Source organism: Perognathus longimembris, chromosome 1 (assembly GCF_023159225.1).
Source record: "Perognathus longimembris pacificus isolate PPM17 chromosome 1, ASM2315922v1, whole genome shotgun sequence".
In the NCBI taxonomy this organism is placed as follows: domain Eukaryota; kingdom Metazoa; phylum Chordata; class Mammalia; order Rodentia; family Heteromyidae; genus Perognathus; species Perognathus longimembris.
Genome location: NC_063161.1, coordinates 61674390 through 61695464, shown reverse-complemented (window position 1 = coordinate 61695464; position 21075 = coordinate 61674390). Strand labels below are relative to the sequence as shown.

Genomic DNA, 21075 nt, shown 5'->3' with positions numbered 1-21075 from the left:
GAAAAGCTGGAAGTGGCACTGTGGCTCAAATGGTAGAGGCTCAGGGACAGAACTCAGGGTCTGAGTTCAAGCCCCAGGACTGGCACCAAAAGAAAAAAAAAAAGAAAAAAAGATGAGAACTTATTATGGTTTGCTTTATCTAAATACTAACCATGTGAAACTGTTTCAAAGCCTGAGCCTGAACTGTACTTTAAAGTAATCTACAGGCTCTACAGGGTATTCATTTATTTTATTGTAAAATTAAGGATATTTAATGTAGTGTTTAATAGATATGGACAAGGAGTAATGTTAGCAATCCAGTATTTTCCCTCAAAACAAACACTACTCTTACTTGGGGCATGGGAAGTAGTTTATGTTCCATTTCATTTATGAAATAGTTAATGTATATACCATCCATTTGAATTTTCTTCAGAACGAGCACTTCGCCCAAACAGAACATATTGGCGACAAGGAATCTACTTGAATTGGTCTCCTGAGGCTTATTGTCTGGTGGGATCTGAAATCTTAGATGATTGTCCAGAGAGTTTCTTAAAAATCACAGTTCCTTCTTGTAGAAAAGGTAAGGAAACAAATTCAAAGGCTTGAATTGTACTACTAAAGAAATCTAAGGGGCTGGGAATATGGCCTAGTGGCAAGAGCGCTTGCCTCCTACACAAGAAGCTCTCGGTTCGATTCCCCAGCACCACATATATGGAAAACGGCCAGAAGGGGCACTGTGGCTCAGGTGGCAGAGTGCTAGCCTTGAGCGGGAAGAAGCCAGTGACAGTGCTCAGGCCCTGAGTCCAAGGCCCAGGACTGGCCAAAAAAAAAAAAAAAAAATCTAAGCTTAAAAACAACAAAAATACCCTAAAGAAACAAACAAACAAAAAAAGCCCAACTTTCCAGAGTTGGTCATAGTGACACATGCATATAGTCCCAGGGACTTAGGTGTCTAAGGTAAGAAGATTATTTGAGCTCAGGAGCTAAAAATCAGTTCACAAAATGTAGTGAGATTTTGACTCAAAAGAAAAAACCAAACAACTTCACCAACTTTCTGGTTATTTTTCTAGCTTTGTGACTGTATAAGCTTACTGAGCTACCCAGGCACTTGGGGCTCTTGTCTGTAATCCTAGCTACTCAGGAGGCTGAGATCTAAGGATCGTAGTTCAATGCTACCCTAGACAGGAAAAGTCTGGGAGACTCTTTCTTTCCAATTAACTATCAAAAAAGCCAGAAGTGGAGTTGTGGCTAAAGTGGTGGAGAGATAGACTTGAGCAAAAAGGCTCAGGGATAGGACCCAAGCCCTGAGTTCAAGCCCTATGACTGACACACATACATCAAAAAAGATTACTGAGGTTTTTGTTTGTTTATTTTTTGAATGATGTAGGCTGCATTCTTTTGGGCCAAGTTGTGGACCACATTGATTCTCTTATGGAAGAATGGTTTCCTGGGTTGCTGGAGATTGATATCTGTGGTGAAGGTGAAACTCTGTTGAAGAAATGGGCATTATACAGTTTTAATGATGGCGAAGATCATCAAAAAATCTTACTTGATGACTTGATGAAGAAAGCAGAAGAAGGTATGCTTTGATACAATTTAAACATAGTCTGAAGGCATTCTCTCTTACTTGTGAAATGACTTTGATTTATAAAAGATGGCTCTTATCTATATGAGATAGTTACAAGATTCTACATCCCATTATAATGTCAGATTAAAGAGATGGATTATATTTTTGTTACCAATGAAGCCTTGTGTTCTGTATTTCAAGGATGGCAATTTGAGGCCTTGGGTACTCGCTCTTTGAGTAATTCAGCTTCACCTGTGAAATGGAACACTAATCAAACTTATTATAGAATTAAGAAGACTGAAATTCATTGATCCATGGAAATAGCTTATCAATATTTCTGCCATATGAGAACTGCTTTGTCGATATAGCAAATGAGGAAAATAAATAATTTCCAATCAAAGATTATGTAGCCCAAGACACTTCCAAATTAAAATGTGGATAATGAATAACTCTAGGGATGACTTTTTTTTTCTTGACAGTCCTGGGGCTTGGGACTCAGGGCCTGAATACTGTCCCTGGCTTCTTTTTGCTCAAGGCGAGCACTCTACCACTTGAGCCACAGCGCCACTTCTGGCGCTGTGTATATGGTGCCGAAGAATCGAACCCAGGGCTTCATGCATGCTAGGCAAGCACTCTACTGCTAAGCCCCATTCTCAGCCCCATAGGGATGACTTTTTAACACTAAACTTAAAAAAGTTTTCTCATAGCCTAGGTGCTCATGGCTCACACCTATAATCTTGGCTACTCAGGAGTCTGAGATCTGAGGATCCTTGTTTGGAGCCAGCCTGGGCAGGGAAGTCTGTGAGATCTTTATCTGTAGTTAACCACCAAAAAAGCCAGAATGGGAGCTGTGGCTCAAATAGTAGAGTGCTATTTTTTAGTGCAAAAAGCTAAGGGACCAGGGGGGAATGAAGGAGGAGGTAAGAAACAGTACAAGAAATATATCCAATGCCTAACGTATGAAACTGTAACCTCTCTGTACATCACTTTGACAATAAATTAAAAAAAAAAAAAAGCTAAGGGACAGATGGCTTCCAGGCCCGGAGCTCAAGCCCCAGTGCCAGTACACACAAAAAATATTCTCAAATCTTCTATAAATATCCAGTATCAATAAAAGAAATCTAATGGGGTGATAAGAAATGACAGAAAGTAAGTGATATTTTCAAGTGAAATTATATATATATATATGCATATATACCTTTAAATATTCTTTTGTTAAAAATATTTCATATACTTCTTAGGAGACCTTCTAGTAAACCCAGATCAACCGAGGCTCACCATTCCAATATCTCAGATTGCCCCTGACTTGATTTTGGCTGACCTGCCTAGAAATATTATGTTGAATAATGATGAGTTGGAGTTTGAGCAAGCTCCAGAGTTTCTCTTAGGTAACAATGTTTATTATTTTGTACATTAAAAATTGTGATTTATTTTTCTCCTTCCATTGTAGAAAATATTCAGGCACCATAACTGTCTTTCTGGGTCTTTTGCATTTTCGTTTATTTGGCATAATGGTTTTCATTTGGGATGGTATGTTTTAAAGCAATGTCAAGTTTCAGATCTGGAATCTCTTTGCACATGCTCAGATAGCCTGGGGTGGAGATGAAGCTACCACCTCCCACCTTAGTGCTTTTCACATGTTTATAATCTACTAGAAATGCAAATTATACTCACAGGAGTAAATTTTAGTTTTTCACATACATTACTTCTGAATATAATTTTTCAAGTGTACTGATAGTCACTTGCCAAAGGTGGATAATTTTTGCCCCTTAGAAATGCCAGGCTTTCCTATGATGACATTTCCTTGTGAAATTTTCTGTGTTCGTTCACTCATATTCAACTGGAGGCGATTTCTCAAGGAAGTATATATGAGAGCTATACGGCTTTATGTCAATAGAGAGTGATAGTCTATAGTCAGCTTTTCACGCTTTAGTTCTCAATGTATTTTGGGTCATAAACCTTTAAAAAACAAAGTCCCCAGAGGTGGCTCTGATGAGGCAGGTTTCTCACCAATGAATGGGGTAGCAGAGGTTCCAAGAGAGGGTAAAAGGCATATTCAGGGCTATTCACTTATTCCAGTCTGTCCAGTTGGTCTCAGCTCTGGGAACCATCACAAGGGAAAATTAAAAAAACAACAACATTCTAAGGACTATTTACCTTATGAGTCTGATTGGATCAGAATTATTGAACTCAAACATGATGATGATGATGATGCCAGTACTGGGTCTTGAACTCAGGCCCTTGCTTATCTTTTTCACTCAAGGCTGGCACTCTACCACTTGAGCCATATCTCCACTTCTGGCTTTTTTGGTGGTCAATTGGAAATAAGAATCTCATGGACTTTCCTGCCCAGGCTGCCTTCAAATGGTGATCCTCAGTGCTCAGACTACTGAGTACCTAGGATGACAGGCATGAGCCACCAGTGCCTAGCTTATGTCTTTAATTTTTAGCACCAGAATGACCTTAAAAGACTTCTTTGTTTTTCATCAGACATAGGGAAGGTGGAAGAGAAAGAATTGTGAGAAAAGACCAGGAATGTGGTCTCTGAAGGTCTGTGATTGAGATTTGGAAGAGCACACCAGTGCAATCTCCAACACAAAGTTGGCATAAAGTATTGTTTAGGAGGCATCTTGGGACTGTTGGTTTAAAAAAAGTGACAGTTGTGTGTAATGATAAGTAGATAGAGTCATAGCAGTGGGTGGAGTTGGTGGGGGACACATATGGAGAGGTTAGGGACAATGTCTTTAGGTGTGCCTCACTGACAGAGTAGAAGGCAGGGGAAACATGAAGGAGGCTGAGTCCATGAAAACAAGTGGCTCTGACTTTTCAATTGTGCAGTAGATATAATTACAAGATTGATTTCTTTTTTTTCAAAAGGTGATGGCAGTTTTGGATCTGTTTATCGAGCAGCCTATGAAGGTGAGGAAGTGGCTGTGAAGATTTTTAATAAACATACATCACTTAGATTGTTACGACAAGTAAGAAATCCAATGTTATTATTATATTAACTTGGGCCTCCTAGCACTTATATTAATCTTGGACCTTCTAGCGCTCTTTATTTTGTATACAGTTGTGAAAATGCAAAAACAATGACCATATTTTCCTCAAAGGCATGACTTTTGTTATGAAATTCCACATTAAGGTGGGTGCTAATAGCTCACACCTGCAATCCTACTCATACCTACAATCCTACTGGACTCAGGATGTTGAGATCTGAGGGTTATGGTTTGAAGCCAGCCTGGGCAGGAAAGTTTGAGACCCTTTAACTCTTAATTAACCAGCAAAAAACAGGAAGTGGAGCTGTGGCTCACGTGGTGCAGCATCAGCAGAATAAGCCAAATGACAATGTGAGGTCCTGAGTTCAAGCCCCACGATGGGCACAGAAAAAGTTGTTGTTTTTTTTTTAAAGCCCAAAGAAATCCCACATTCACATTGTCTTTTGGTTGGAGCAAAATCTACTGTTTCTAGTATTATCTTTATAAAAAAGAAAGAGTAAACAGTATTTTGAAAGTTTCTATAATTATAATACTTGAATCTGATGTATATCTTTTGTAACTTTGCAAGTTTTGTATTCAAAATGGCAGCATGGACCAGCAGTGAGGCAGCATTCTGAGGGAAAAGCCTCACATAGGTACATTCTTGAGACCTGTGAGGGGCTGTGTACATGTGTGTATGTGCGTGCGTGCTAGTCCTGGGCTTGAACTCAGGTTCTGGACACTGTCCTTGAGCATTTTTGCTTATGGCTCGAACTCTACTATTTGAGCCACAGCTCCATCTCTGGCTTTTTTGGAAGTTGATTGAAGGTAATAGTGTCAGAGACTTTCCTGCCTAGGCTAGCTTTGCACTGCAGTCCTCAGATCTCAGCCTCCTGAGTTGCTAGGATTAAAGGCGTGAGCCACTGGTGCCCAGTGGGGCATGATTTGTTTACTTGCTTTTTTTCCCTGTGGTTCTTTCTCCACAGTAACCAACCAGCAAGCTCTTGACTTCAGGTCCCTTTTTCAGACGCACATTTATCTTTCAATTTCTCTAGTACACAGTGATAATGACTTTTGTTCTTGTGAGCATGACTTCTGTGTGCTTAAGAGAGAAAGGACCAGTTTAAAAAATGGTTGATATCACTAATTTGATTAGAGATCAGCAATGTTAAACTGAGCCTGCAGGGATAGCTACTTAGGAGGCTGAGATCCTGGTTCAAAGCTAACATAGGCAGTAAAGTCCAGGGACTCTGATCTTCAATTAACCAGTGAAAAACTAGTAGTAAAGGTATAGTTCAAGTGGTAGAAAAGAAGTTAAGGGATTGCTCCGGCTCTGAGTTCAAGCCCCAGTACAGGCACAAAAGAAAAGGAGGGAGGAATAGACAATTTCCGGTGGTCATGCCATCACTCCTTTTTATGTGCAGAACTTTATTACCCTTTTCCTTAGTCTTTGCTGACCATCGGACTAAGAACAGCCAGAATGAGGGGGAGATAAGATTGAATGTGAATTCTGCTGTCTTTTTTCAAAACTCAATTGTATTTTATAATCTGTTTATCCTTTTTGTTTTATCAAGAAAAATTTTTTGTGACCTAATCTGAAGAATCTTTGGAAACTTCAAAAATGTAGTTATAATATTTGAATCTGCATAATGAAAAAAATCATGCGTGCATTAAGTAGGAAGTAGTGTTTTGATGAATAGTAATAGAAGTCATGCTTCAGTTATAGAAACAAAATGAAACACGGAAGCAAGTCAGTGAGCCAAATCTGCAATAATTTCTTTCAATCCATAGGTAATTTGTTATATAAATTGATTTTTTTAGCCTTGCTCATCATCCTTTAATATATATTTCAGATTTTGTAGGATGTGTTTAGAGAATTCTGATGAAGCCCAAACACTAAGAATCCATGCAAGGCTGATTAGTGTGTGGGTTGTGAGGCACTTCAAGGAAATAGTAGAAAAACCAGGAAAAAATAGTGTTGTACTGTGCTGCTTCTTTAAGACATGAAGAAGAGAAAAGAAAGAACCAGGTGCTCCTGTGGTGGCTCTCACTGATAATTTTAGCCAATCAGGAGGCTGCAATCAGAAGAATAAAGGCTCAAAGCCAGCCAGGGCAGTAATGGCTGTGAAACATTTTTTCCAAAATAACCAGAAAAAGGCCAGGCTGGTGGCATGGCTAAGGTGTTAGAGGACCAGCTGTGAGCAAGCAAGTTGAGCAAATGTCAAGGCCCTGGCTTCAAACCCATGAATTGGGGTGGGTCTGAAACATGTTCTTACTCCTTCTCTTAACCATCAATGAATTTTCCAGTGTAGAAACTGGGTGAGGCTTTTTTTTTTTTTTTTTTTTTGGCCAGTCGTGGGCCTTGGACTCAGGGCCTGAGCACTGTCCCTGGCTTCTTCCCGCTCAAGGCTAGCACTCTGCCACTTGAGCCACAGCGCCGCTTCTGGCCGTTTTCTGTATATGTGGTGCTGGGGAATCGAACCTAGGGCCTCGTGTATCCGAGGCAGGCACTCTTGCCACTAGGCTATATCCCCAGCCCTGGGTGAGGCTTTTGACTGTGCCTACGATATTACAAAGAGCTAGCTGGACTTGCTCTCAGAAGGCTTAACCAACTGAGCTAATCAGGGGGTAGTGGGATTTTATCTATCATGCAAATATGAGTGCAGTCTCAAGCTTTATTCTTGGAAAAAAATCTCATCCTAGGGTAGTCACCCTTTCTTCTTTAGCTTATACAGCTGGCACAGATGCTTCTCATCTGTGAAACCGTGGTTAGGAAGCTGAGGTTTTGCACAATGATGGCTCCAGAACATGAACCAGCTCAACACTAGACGGTGTAAACACCAGCGGAATTACAGTGTCAGAATAAAGGGAGACTGGAGAGGAGAATCAAGTGCCTATGAAATTAAAAAACTCTGTCACCTTAAGAGAAACTGTGGGCTGGGGATATGGCCTAGTGGCAAGAGTGCTTGTCTCGTATACATGAGGCCCTGGGTTCAATTCCCCAGCACCACATATACAGAAAATGGCCAGAAGTGGCGCTGTGGCTCAAGCGGCAGAGTGCTAGCCTTGAGCAAAAAGAAGCCAGGGACAGTGCTCAGGCCCTGAGTCCAAGCCCCAGGACTGGCCAAAAAAAAAAAAAAAAAAAAAAAAAAAGAGAGAAACTGTAACCTCACAGAATGTGATTAGAGAAAAGGATACCTTTCTAGAAAATGGCAAATTTCTGCCAAATTACCCCTCTAGGGTAAAAGGGAATGTACAGAATATAGAGCGTTTGAATAAAAACATAGTGATGTAATGAAGGAATGTAGAGTTTCATGTGATGGGATCTAGAGAAAGGATTTTTTTTTAAAAATTCCTACCAACTTTTATTTATTTATTTATTTATTTCCAGTGGTGCAATTTATTTTTTTTCCAAATTTTTATTATCAAACTGATGTACAGAGAGGTTACAGTTTCATACATTAGGCATTGGATACATTTCTTGTACTGTTTGTTGCCTTGTCCCTCATACCCCGCTCTCTCCTCCCCCTTTCCCTTCCCCCCCCCCCAGGCGTTCAGTTCACTTACACCAAACAGTTTTGCAAGTATTGCTTTTGTAGTTGTTTGTCTTTTTTTACCTTGTGTCTCTCAAACTTGGTATTCCCTTTCAATTTCCTGCATCCAATACCAGTATACACGGTTTCCAATATACTCAGATAAGATTACAGAGATAGTGTAGGTACAACCACAGGAAGGTGATACAAGAACATCATCAATAATAGAAGCTACAGATACACATGGGACGTTGAAAGTAGTTACAACTGTGATATAACAATTGTTTCCATAACATGGAGTTCATTTCACTTAGCATCATCTTATGTGTTCATAAGGGTATAGCTATTGGGCCTTGTGATGTTCTGCTATGACTTGCCTAAACCTGTACTAATTATTCCCAATAAGGGAGACCATAGAGTCCATGTTTAGAGAAAGGATTTTTTAAAAATCCTGATTTTCTTTAAGTAGTTGTGCAAAGGAATGGCCATTCAACAAAGCAGATTATGAATATAATGCATCTTAGTCAATGTCACCATTTCATCATTCTCCCTCATCCTTCCAAACCTAGCCCTTCCTTCAGTTTTCTTAATTTTGTAGGATATGCATTGAATTTTATGACTGCATTCTCCTCCCAGGCTCTCTTCATTTATCTGTCTCCCTTGATTCTCCCACTTTCAAGTACACAATTCCTGTTGTTTATTTTGTTGAACTGTGAAGGCTAACTCACCGAATCTATCATATTTCACTTACTACATTTGTGTACATTTGGACATGACCCTGAAGTATTTACTTATATATTTATAAATTAATTCTAGTTTCTACATATCAGGGAAAATATGAATCCTTTGTCTTTCTGGGCCGAGTGTACTTCATTTAGCATGTTTTTATTTTTGTTTCCAGGTCTAGAGAAGGAATTTTATCAGGCTACAGTGGGATCTCTGCTTCTTCTGTAGCTGGGGATTGCTTTAGGAATGATGGAGCCATACTTATTGGTAGCATCTAAGCTAAGATCTGATTGGCAGGAAGCCTTCAGCCATGTGAAGAGGATAATCAGAGCAATTATCTTGAGGCTGGAGGGAGTTGGCCACGTGCATTGATGCAGGCTGAGAATGAAAAGGCCAAAGCAGATGAGATGTGGGAGCTATCTTGGGTCCAGTTCATGGAGTTCTGTTGGATTTTCATATGATTAGAGGGAAGTCATTGGAGAGTTGTCAACAGGGACACATAACCTGTCTTTCTCTGGAACTAGGCATTATCCTCAATAAGCTTCGACAATCATAAAAGCAATGTAGGGTTTACACTATACACCAGTTGGAGTTAAGATAGATTCTCTAACTAGAACTTAGTAAATAAGGTTGAAATGACCTGTGGGTGCAGCCACATGTGCATAACAGTCCTGAGTTAAATGCTCTGGTTAAAGCAGAGGAAAAGGAAAAACAAAATATAACTTAAAATGTAACCATTATTAGGTACTGGTGGCTCACCTCTGTAATCCTGGCTACTTAGGAGGCTGAGAACTAAGGATTGCAGTTTTCCTTCAGCCTGGACAGGAAAGTCCTTGAGACTCTTCACTCTAATTAATCACCCAAAAGCCCAAAGTGGAGCTGTGACTCAAGTGGTAGAGCACTAATCCTGAGTGAAAAAAATGAAGGGACAGCATCTAGGCTCTGAGTTTAAGTCCCAATACTGAACACGATGATCAAAACAAGCTACATATTATTAAAAATGGTGAGAAGAAACAAGTTTACATTAATCCAATCGTCCAGAGAAATCAGTGGTGTCAGAGTCCATGCACCTGAGGGAAGGGAGGAGGAGAGAGCCGAGAGCAGATGCTGTGGTGACTCTTCTTTGGTTTTGGACTTTTGCAGGAGCTGGTGGTGCTTTGCCACCTCCATCACCCCAGCTTAATATCTTTGCTGGCAGCTGGAATTCGCCCTCGAATGTTGGTGATGGAGCTGGCCCCCAAGGGCTCCTTAGATCGCCTGCTTCAGCAGGACAAAGCCAGCCTCACCCGCACTCTCCAGCACAGGATCGCCCTTCATGTGGCTGATGGCTTGAGGTAATGCAGTCATGATGTTTGCAATGGCGAACTTGCCCCCAAGTTCTGAGAACATTGTTGATATTGAATCCCATTCACAGTTAGTTGTAAATCAAGTTGATGAAAACTAGCATTTCCTCCATCAACTTTTTTAATTTCATAAATAACAATAAGAAGACAAAACAGGCATGGATGGATTATACCTGTAAATCCTAGCTAACTTAGGAGACTGAGATATGAAAATCATAGTTCAAAGCCAACCTGAGTAGACAAATCTGAGAGACTTATCTCCAGTTAATCAGCAAAAAGCTAGAAGTGGAGGTACAACTCAAGTGGTAGAATATAAACCTTGGGTGAAAAAGCCAAGTGAAAGTACAAGGCCCTGAATTCAACTGTCAGAACTGGCCACACACACACACACACACACACACACACACACACGGCAGTGCAGAACTTCATGGCTGGTTGGAGTGGAACTTAAAGTCAGGAGTCCTGCTCTCGTGTTTATGATCTTAACCCTGGGCTGACCCCCTCCCTAAAAATGTTGGTCATGCTCCCAAGTACCCAGGAAAGGATAAGGATCAGTTAGACAACCCCAGTAAGGGAAGATGAGGTCATACTTTGGAAGGGGACCTGAGTGATTTGCAGTGAGCCCTCCTGCATGACAATGCTATGTGTCTCAAAATCTGACATAAGCCTAGACAGAGCCTTTGAAAAGAAGCACGGTTGTATTTAAAGCAGAAGGGCCCAGAGGACCCACAGCATCACACATGCCGTAGCTGTCATTTCATCTCTCTTGTTCCCACTCAGGCTTAAGTCTGTAAATCAAACTTATTTTGTGTCAGAACTTGGCTGTTTTTGTTTTTGTTTTTGCTCAAGGTTGGTACTTAACCACTTGAGGCATGAATCCATTTCTAGGTTTTGCTGGTGAATTGGAGATAAGAGTCTCTTGGATTTGTCTTCAGGCTGGCTTCATACCTCAAACCTCAGATCTTAGCCTCCTGAGTAACTAGGATTACAGGGATCTGTGTCCATGTCTAAAACTTAATGCAAAAAAGGTTACTACAAGGACTTTTCTAATAATTGAAAAGTTCTCAAGTTAAGCCCTTGATGTTCCAGCCCCAAGGCTCCCCATCTCCGGTCACCCACTGGTTATGGCTGGGAGTAAAGCTTCATGCTCTCTTATTCTCCCATCTCATACCTGATCCTTATGAAAACCTTTTTAGCTTTGCCACTAAGTGTATCATATCACTAGGCATTCACTACCCAGATGTTCCCTTACTCCCACTTAAGTCTAATCTGCCATCATCCCTCATAGCCTCACTGGTCCTCCTGTTTTCTCCATTATCCTGTTGAAGAGCTTATACTTCATCCAGGCAGAAGTAGCTCACCTCTATAATCCTAGCCACACAGAAGCCTTAGATCTGAAGATTCTGGTTCAAAGCCAGGCCTAGAAGGTAAATCCAAGTGATTCTTACTTCCAGTTAACCAGTCAAAAGCTGGAAGTGGAGGTGTGACTTAAGTGGAAGAGTGCCAGACTTGAATGAAAAAACCTAAGGGACAGTGCCCAGGCTGTGAGTTCAAGCCCCAGTATACACACACACACACACACACACACACACACACACATACACACACACAGAGAGAGAGAGAGAGAGAGAGAGAGAGAGAGAGAGAGAGAGAGGGCCAGAGTGATTTTTCTTACCTAGAATAGAATTAGATCTTTTTTCTATACTTAACCATTTCCTGCTTTGTGGTCACTATGCACAGCCCCAGGCTCCTAAATATGCTTTTTATGTGGACCTTATCCAGGAATATCTGAGTCTCAGATATCCTTTTATCTCAATTTTCTTTCAGGTCTCTCTCTCTCTCTCTCTCTCTCTCTCTCTCTCTCTCTCTCTCTCTCTCTCTCGCGACCTGATCATGTCTCTCATGACCCTTAGATGTGTGTGTGTGTGTGTGTGTGTGTGTGTGTGTGTGTGTGTTTGTCTGGCTTTTTGGTGGTTAGTTGGACATAAGGGTCTCAGAGATTTTCTGCTGGGGCTTCAAATCATGATCCTCAGGTCTTAGCCTTCTGAGTAGCCAAGATTATAGGCCTGAGCCACCAGTGCCTGGATGGCTACATATGGGCAGTGGGGCAGAGGAGGGGAAAGAGGAAGGAAGGAAAACAGAGCCTTGATATGAGGAATCCATGCAGTGGATACAGTTTCCTCCCCTGAAAGGCTGTGAATAAGCCTTTCCTGCAGTATCTCAAATATATGTGGAATGAATTGTAAGAAAAACAGAGGCCCTTCACAATCAAATCCAGATCCAGAGGATATAGTTGTTAATACCTATACCACTTGAATAGTACTTCCACTTTTAGCTTTTTGCTGATTAACTGGAGATAAGAGTCTCTTTACTGGGGCTTGAATTGCAGGACCTAGAATTCTGGCTTGGCTTATTTGCTCAAGGCTGGTGCTCTACCACTTGAGCTCCAGCTTGACTTCTGGCTTTTTGGTGGTTAGTTGGACATAAGGGTCTCAGGGATTTTCTCCTGGGGCTAGCTTCAAATCATGATCCTCACGTCTTAGCCTTCTGAGTAGCCAAGATTATAGGCCTGAGCCACCAGTGCCTGGCTGGCTACCATCTAAATGCCATGCTGGCCAGGATTTTATCCTACCTATCACTTCAGCACCTGGAATAATGATCCTCACAGAATACATATGGGCAGTGGTGTAGAGAAGGGGAAAGAGGAAGGAAGGAAAACAGAGCCTTGATATGAGGAATCCATGCAGTGGATACGATTTCCTCCTCTGAAAGTCTGTGAATAAGCCTTACCTGCAGTATCTAGAATGTACATGGAATGAATTGTAAGAAAAACAGAGGCCCTTCACAATCAAATCCAGATCCAGAGGACATAGTTATTAATACCTGATAGAGACTCTAATAAATTCATTGGCTTAAATGAGTAGATTTCTCTTCCTAGAAAAGTCCAGCAACTACCCAAAACACAGATTATCAGGATGTAAGAATTTAGGGCGACATACCTATGTTTGAGCACCAGGGGGAGCTCATGGTCAGGCTCCTCTATGTTCAATCCAGCTCACTTTATTTAACAGACTCTTAAGTCTTCATTTTTTCCTAATTCTTCCACATAATACCCATACCCAAAGTGCTCACTAATAAAATGATTACTTGATATATTTATCTTATTCAACAATTTGAAAAATAACTTCAGCCCTTAGACAATATATTCTATTTCTCTGAAGCCTGACTTAATTATTTTTATTTATTTATTTTTGTGCCTGTATTGAAGCTTGAATTCAGGGCCTGAGCATAGTCCATAAACTGTTTTTCTCAAGGCTGGAGATCTACCACTTGAGCTATAGCTCCAGTTCCAGCCTTTTGCTTATTAGTTGGAGATAAGTGTCTTAGGGACATTTTCTTGCCCAGATTAACTTCCAACCCCAATCCTCAGATCTCAGCCTCCTGAGTAGCTAGGATTACAGGCTTGAGCCACTAGTGCTGAGCATGGAAACCCTACTTTAACAAATCCATGAATTTATAATGAAGCCAGTAAAATCGTGGCATACTTTATCTCATTTGTTCCTGGCTTAATGCTAGGAAAGTTTTTCAGATCCAGCATCATATCATTCTTTTACCAGCACTCAGTACACTTTAAAAATTCATACTTAAGGATTGCTATCATGAATATATTAGCATAGATCCATTACTGCAGAGCTAGGAAGATATAAAATCACACTCCATGAGAGTCCCTTAGGTAACAGAGCTTTTGGGAAGACATGCTATTATCCTCTCCTCTGCAGTCCTGACCTCAGCCATAGGCTGAGGCCTCTAACACAGTATTCCTTTCAGCTCTTTCTCATAATTCTCATTTACATATTCTGGGTTTCAGTATTTGAAAACTTGAGTTTATTCCCTTAGCTGTTTCTTCCTGCCACCAAGCTGTGCTTTCTCTTGTTCTCCCTCATCAAGAATTACTGTGGCTGTAAGTGGCGCGGTGGCTCAAGTGGTAGAGCATTAGCCTTGAGTTGAAGAGCTCAGGGACAGCACCTAGGCCTAGAGTTCAAGCCCCACAACTGACAACAAACAAACAAACAAGCAAACAAAAAGTTAGTTGCTTAGTAGTGTACTATTTAAAAAAAATCATTGTGGCTATAGCCAAGCTAGTCTCTTCCCATCAAAAACAAGTGTCTGTTCATGAGTTTAAGACCAACCTGGGCTACATTGTGAGACTGTCTCAGAAACAAATAAGAAGTGCCACCAAAAAGTATTCATTTGTCTACTGTGTCCTTGAATCTATTTTACATTGTATTTTTCATTCATTAATTCAGTCATGTTAGGTTACTATTGCTACCTTTGTTCATTGTCTCTAGAGAATTATCAGAATATTTCTTCTAAAACACAAATCTAAGGATGCTTAGAATTGCCTGGGCTTCCAGGCACTGTATATCTAAACTCTGATGTAGCCTTCAAACTCGTGTGTGTGTGTGTGTGTGTGTGTGTGTGTGTGTGTGTGTGTGTGTGTGTGTCTCTATGCTTGGGGCTTGACCTCCAGGTCTTTCTTCTTGCTTGACTTTTTGCTTAAGGCTGGTGCTCTACCTCCACATCTGGCTTTTTGAGCCATACCTCCACATTGGGTTTTTGGTGGTTAATTTGAGATAGCAGTTTCACTGACTTTCCTGCCTAAATTGGCTTAACTTGTGATCCTCAGTTCTTAGCCTTCTGAGTAGCTAGGAGGTCTTTATGTGTGACCTTTGTTTATCTCTGAAGCTTCCCTAGAGTCTACTGCCCGTACTTCCCATTGTTAGCTAGGCTGATGAGGCAAATTCATGTCTCTCTCCCTTCCCATTTACTGTTTTGCTATCCCCACATAGTTGTCCACCTAGAGAACTCATTTCCCTCAAGAATTTGCTTCCATGATGCCTAGCTGCTTCATGAAGAATGAGCCTCTGTCCCATGTTTGTTTGTACCAATGCTGGGACTTGAATTCAAGCCTTTCACTTTTGCTTGGCTTACTCACTTAAAGTTGGTATTCTGCCACTTGAGCCACAACCTCCACTTTGTGTGTGTGTGTGTGTGTGTGTGTGTGTGTGTGTGTGTGTGTGTGCTTGAACTCAGGGCCTGGCCTCTACCCTTGAGCTCTTCTGCTCAAGGCTAATGCTCTACCATTTTGAGCCATAACTCTACTTCCTGTTCTTGAGTGGTTACTTGGATGTGAGAGTCTCACTGGGATTTTTCTGCTCCAGGCTGGCTTTGAACTGTCATCCTCTGATCTCAGCATCCTGAGTAGCTAGGATTCCATGGGCGAGCCACTGGTGCCCAGCTACATGTGGTTTTACATCAGCTCTGCATAGAACTTAGTATTAGGTACTGAAGGTTGAGAATTCAATCTGGACAGAGAATCAGCTCTTCTGTCGTTCCCTCTGCGCTCTTTTCTCTTTCTGATTCCCTAGCATTTCATACTTGGGTATTTCTGTCACCTCAGTGAGCATGTGCCTCTTCTAGACTGTGACCCTCTTGAGCAGGGAGACAAAGATAGCAGTGTGCCCTGGGGACTGGTCCCCACTGACACTTATTACACACGCGTTAAAGGAATGAACCCAGTATATTTTTAGAACAATTCTAATTTGGATAAGAAAGTTGACTCTCAGTTATGAAGATTCTTAAGATAATCAGGATTAAAAATTACTAATTCAATATAATTTATTGTAATAAAATATTTAACAATACTCTTTTGTCATACAATGTCTCAATTATGGCTGAGGACATAATTGTCAGTAAGGCATGATCTGTACTTATTACAATTTCAAGAAGTGATTGTGTGAGTCTATTAAAGCTATTAAAGTCAGTTACTGGTTTCATCCTAACTTCTCAAGGGGCTGAGATGTGAGGATCACAGTTCAAAGCCAGCCTTGGGAGGAAAATCCATGCAACTCTTGTCCCCACATTATTTCAAATTAAACTTAACTGCAGTTTTTTAAAAATCAGTCTTTTGGAAGTATTCTGAAGGATTCTGTTCTATAAGCACCCTGAGAGAGGCATGCAGTAGGAAGGAGTTGGACACTGTTCAGTGACATATGAGTTTGCTTTAACTCTTTTATTCTTAATCTCTCAGCTTTTCTCTTCAGTTAGGTAAGAATAGCTAATGGCTTTTCAGTAAGCCTTGGGTAAATGTTTCTTTCAAGCCCATTACTTACTATGAAGGTCAACTTCACTACTACATTTATTTGCCAAAAATATGTATATTGGAATGAATAGACCGAATGTCAATTGTGTATACCGGAGCAAACAGACTTAACTACATCCTGGAGAAAGACGTTTCTGCGATGGGTGATTTGGTTAAATGTTGCATGTTCTCAGTGCCTTCCTGCAATGGAAATTCTAGTATCACAGCCTCTGTTCTGAGTGCTTACAGCAGTGAGTGGTACTAATGAGGGAGTAAATATGTAAGGCTATCATCTAAACCCGGCACCAACCCACAAGCGAAGGATGAAAATTTACCTCCATTAAGACCTGTGAGAAAATTATCTTTTAAGTTGGATCGAAAATATAGCTGGTATATTGACACCAGACTTTTAGACACCCAGTCCCAATTCCTGGAGTCCCAAGTTAGGTCAAGCTACACACTGCCTTCTACCAAATAAAGAGACATGGTGGAGGGCAGAGAAAGATTTATTACATGGCAACCACGGGAGAATATCACTTTAGTGTATCTTCAGATTTACAGACCTTGGCTTCATGTAAATAGGGAGAAATAGGGGCAGTGGGTGAGAGGTTATGTATAGATGTCCATCATTTTATTACTGGAAGAAAACACAAATAGGGTGGGCTCCCAAGATTTTGGCTGATTCCTTTCTTTGTTGCTGTTGTTGATCGTGGGGCTTGAACTCAGGCTTTGGACTATCCCTGAGCTCTTTTGCTCAAGGCCAGCACTCTGTCACGTTAAGCCACAGCACCACTTATGATTCTCTGGTGGTTAATTGGAGATAAGAATCTCATGGGCTTTCCTGCCTGGGATGACTTTGAACGGTAATCCTCAGATGCCAGCTGGGTAGCTAGGATTACAGGCATGAGCTACCAGAGCCCAGCTCCAGTTAGTTTTAAGCAAATCAAAACTAAGCCAGGTGCTTGTGGCTCACACCTGTAAACCTAGCTACTCAGGAAGTGAGATTTGAGAATTGAAATTCAAAGCCAACTAGGGAAGAAAAGTCTGTGAGTCTCTTATTTCCAGTTAACTAACAAAAAGCCAGAAGTGGAAGTGTGGCTCAAGTGGTAGAGCAACAGCCTTGAGTAAAAAAGCCAAGCAAGAGCACAAGACCCTGAGTTCTAACCCCAGTACTGGCAAGAAAAGAAAAATCAAAACTATTAAACAAATGATTAACAAAAAAAAACCCCAAACTCTATTGTCCCTTATTGAATATACTTGCTCCTCTTTTAATACATTTAATATAATTCTGTTAGTGTGGTTAATATATAAGTATCATATAGTATTATCAATACAATATAAATGTTACCAAGTCCATTATTTTAAACATTATATTAATATATTTAGAGTGTATATTTTTATTTGTTTACTATATTTGCTTTTTCTTCAAACTCAATATCTTCTTTTTTCTGAGTCCTGGAATTACATATGTAAGCTGTCACACCTAGCAAATGTGTTTTAAAAGTAGTATTCATTTAATCATTAAAGGGATGCACAATTATATTTTCATAAGGTTTATGATAGAAAGTCTCCACAACTTTATACTTTGCCTGGAGTGGTTGTATCTTAAAATGTAAACAATTCATGCATGAAGCATAATCCATTTTTTTTCAAAGCATAACCTGGCTTTGCAGTGTTTGAATTGTGTGTCTTGACCTCCTTGTGCAATAGCTCTCAATGTGCAAGATCAAAGTTAGTAGATGTTTTGTAGAAAGCACATAACATAGTCAAGGAAATGATGACAAAATTATTACAATTGACTCACATGCTATAAAGCTTTCCTGTGCACTTTCTGTAGGTACCTGCACTCAGCCATGATTATATACCGAGACTTGAAGCCCCATAACGTGCTGCTTTTTACCCTGTACCCCAATGCAGCCATCATTGCGAAGATTGCTGACTATGGGATTGCTCAATACTGCTGCAGAATGGGAATAAAAACATCAGAGGGCACACCAGGTAGGAAAGACATTTCCTCGCAGCTTCTCTTCAATCAATATCCTCAGATGTAAGTTCAAGGGACTCATATTGTGAAGAGAGATTTATTGTTGTAGTAATGGTGGCCATCACATTGATTTTTTTGTGTATGTACCAGTACTGGGGCTTGAACTCAGGGCCTAGCCATTGTTCCTTAGCTTTTTTCACTCAAGGCTGGCATGCTACCATTTGAGCCGCACCTCCACTTCCAGCTTTCTGGTGGTTAACTGCAGATAAGAGTCTCATAGACTTTCCTATTTAGGCTGACTTTGAACCAAGATCTTCATATTTCAGCTTCTTGAGTAGCTAGAATTACAGGGCTGAGTTACTTAGACCTGGCTCGACTTCTGACTAGTAAGAAACAACCGCACAGCCAGTGCTCTCTGTGAACTGCTTTTCAGATTTCCTTTTGAGCTGAGAATGGAAATCAAGAATTAACATCCAAGGGTTACAGGAATGGAGGGAGGAAGGGTGAACAAATGCAGTCATGGTATTCAATATACACTTTGTAAAAAATGCAACCTATGGGCAAGGATGGGATGGGGAAAATGGGGAAAAGCTAAGGAAGGGGTGACGTTGTTCAAGAAGCATTGTACTCATTAGCTGAGCTATAGAATTGTAACCCCTTTGTACAGCTCCTTAATTATAACAATAAAAATACAAGAAAAGCAACAATCCTCCCCAAGCACAGTAACAAGAACAACAAAAACCCAAATAAGGACTGGGAATATGGCCTAATGGCAAGAGTGCTTGCCTTGTTCCTATACATGAAGCCCTAGGTTTGACTCCTCAGTACCACGTATATAGAAAATGGCCAGAAGTGGTGCTGTGGCTCAAGTGGCAGAGTGCTTGAGCAAAAAGAAGCCAGGGACAGTGCTCAGGCCCTGAGTCTAAGCCCCAGTACTGGCAAAAAAAACCCCAAAAACAACAACACCAAATAAATGAACTAATAGGAGGTAACAAACAGTACAAGAAATGTATCCAGTGCCTAAAGTATGAATCTGTAACCGCTCTGTATATCAGTTGACATCCATCCATTGATATCTTTAAGGAAGCTGAACAGTTATTTGTAAATAAAGTTACAGTGGCTCGATGTCATCTTGACATGTGTAAGACAGAAGAAAACACACTAGATAATACCTCGCTGTATAAAACAATTCTGATTTGTTCTTTGCTCCCAACTTCTATGCCTACACAAGCAAATGGTCCCAGGTTCCCCAGATTCCAGTGCCTGGTTTTATTTTTGCTCCAAATACGTATTTTCCCTTTTGTCTTAAATAGATGTATCCTGGAAGTAAAATATTTATCATAAACACTTCACAGTAAATCCTCTGGCTATGAGTATCTCTAGATTGTTTGATATTAACAAAAAATAATTACTATTTCTTGGAGACTTTCCATGTGCCAGACTTCATACTGGGAGCATTAGAGACCAAGTCTTTCACTCTCCATGCCATGTCTGAGAGTTGATTAGTATTTTCTCATTTGTAAAATGAAAACATTAAGCCCAGTAAGATTATGGCTAAAATAATAACTCAATCTAAATGAAAACCGAATCCAGAAGTATTTCCTATAGTCTCTTTTCTAGACCATACGTAACTTGGATACGTCCTTGAAGAGCTTTAACTATTCAACTTAATTACAAAAAAAATCAAAAGAAATAAGAACTATGAATAGGAAATACTATCAACTATTGGTTTGGAAAGTCATCTATGGAGACGAATTCCACAGGCCTCCTACACTTCTGTTTAGAAAAAAGTGAACCCAAAGCTGTGACTCTGTCTTGGGAGGCCCACTCTTTATTTAGCCAGGTGATGTTCAGTTGGGCTGGACCACTCGCATTTCTCAATGCAGACTCTGTGTTTACCAGGTGGACAATCTTCTGTCAACTCCGGGGAATAGTAGATCTCTGTGGTCATGAGCTATGTCCCCTCAGTGGGCCAGGACAGCTAGGAGCCAGCTTAGTTCAACATGCTTCATACTTATGGCCTTTTGTTTGTGTGCTGGTCCTGGGGCTTGAACTCAGGGCCTCAGCCTGTTTCTTAACTGATAAGAAGTTGAGCCAGATGCAAGTGGCTCACATCTGTAATCCTAGCTACTCAGAAGGCTGAAATCTGGCTAGCACTCTACCACTAGAGCCATAGCTCCACTATCAGCTTTTTGTACTTGGTTAAATGGAGATAAGAGTGTCAGGAAGCCAGGTGCTAGTGGCTCGTGCCTGTAATCCTAGCTACTCAGGAGGCCAAGATCTAAGGATCACCATTCCAAGCCAGCCAGTGCAGGAAAGTCTGTGAAAATCTTATCTCCAACTAACCACCAGAAAACCAGAAGTGGCACGGTGACTCAAAGTGGTAGAATACTGGCCTTGAGCAAAAGAGCTCAGGGATAGTGCCCGGGCTCTGAGTTCAAGCCCCAAGATCGACCAAATTTTTTTTAAAAGTCTGGGACTTTCCTGCCTGGCACTGGCTTCAAACTTTGATCCTCAGATCTCAACCTCCTAAGTAGATCACAAGTGTGAGCTACTAGCACCTGGCACATGGCCTTTAATATTAATATTTGACTTCCTAGGTGTAGTGAAAACATATCTGAATTTCTATAATCATCTGATTCTTTATCAAGTTAAATAAATTGTTCCCGATTCCTTCTAATCTCCAATATCAATATTTGGTTGCCTAAATAGAGAGAGATAGATCAAAATATGTCTCATTTTCCCCAGGTTGCTTAATACAGTGTGTGTGTGTGTGTGTGTGTGTGTGTGTGTGTGTGTGTGTTTGGTGGGAGTACTGGGGCTTAA

At 40.7% G+C, this 21075-nt stretch overlaps 1 protein-coding gene across 9 annotated transcripts in view; it reads left to right on the top strand.

Annotated features, from left to right (window-relative positions):
* The window catches only part of Lrrk2 (leucine rich repeat kinase 2), a 137995-nt gene that overhangs the window by 94328 nt on the left and 22592 nt on the right, over window positions 1–21075 (top strand). For all 9 annotated transcript variants that reach the window (XM_048366378.1, XM_048366363.1, XM_048366395.1 and 6 more), the window contains 6 exons: window positions 413–559; window positions 1367–1558; window positions 2788–2934; window positions 4424–4524; window positions 9924–10114; window positions 18103–18263. In XM_048366378.1, the coding sequence (XP_048222335.1) occupies window positions 413–559; window positions 1367–1558; window positions 2788–2934; window positions 4424–4524; window positions 9924–10114; window positions 18103–18263 (939 nt within the window). The remainder of the gene's footprint in view (window positions 1–412; window positions 560–1366; window positions 1559–2787; window positions 2935–4423; window positions 4525–9923; window positions 10115–18102; window positions 18264–21075) is intronic.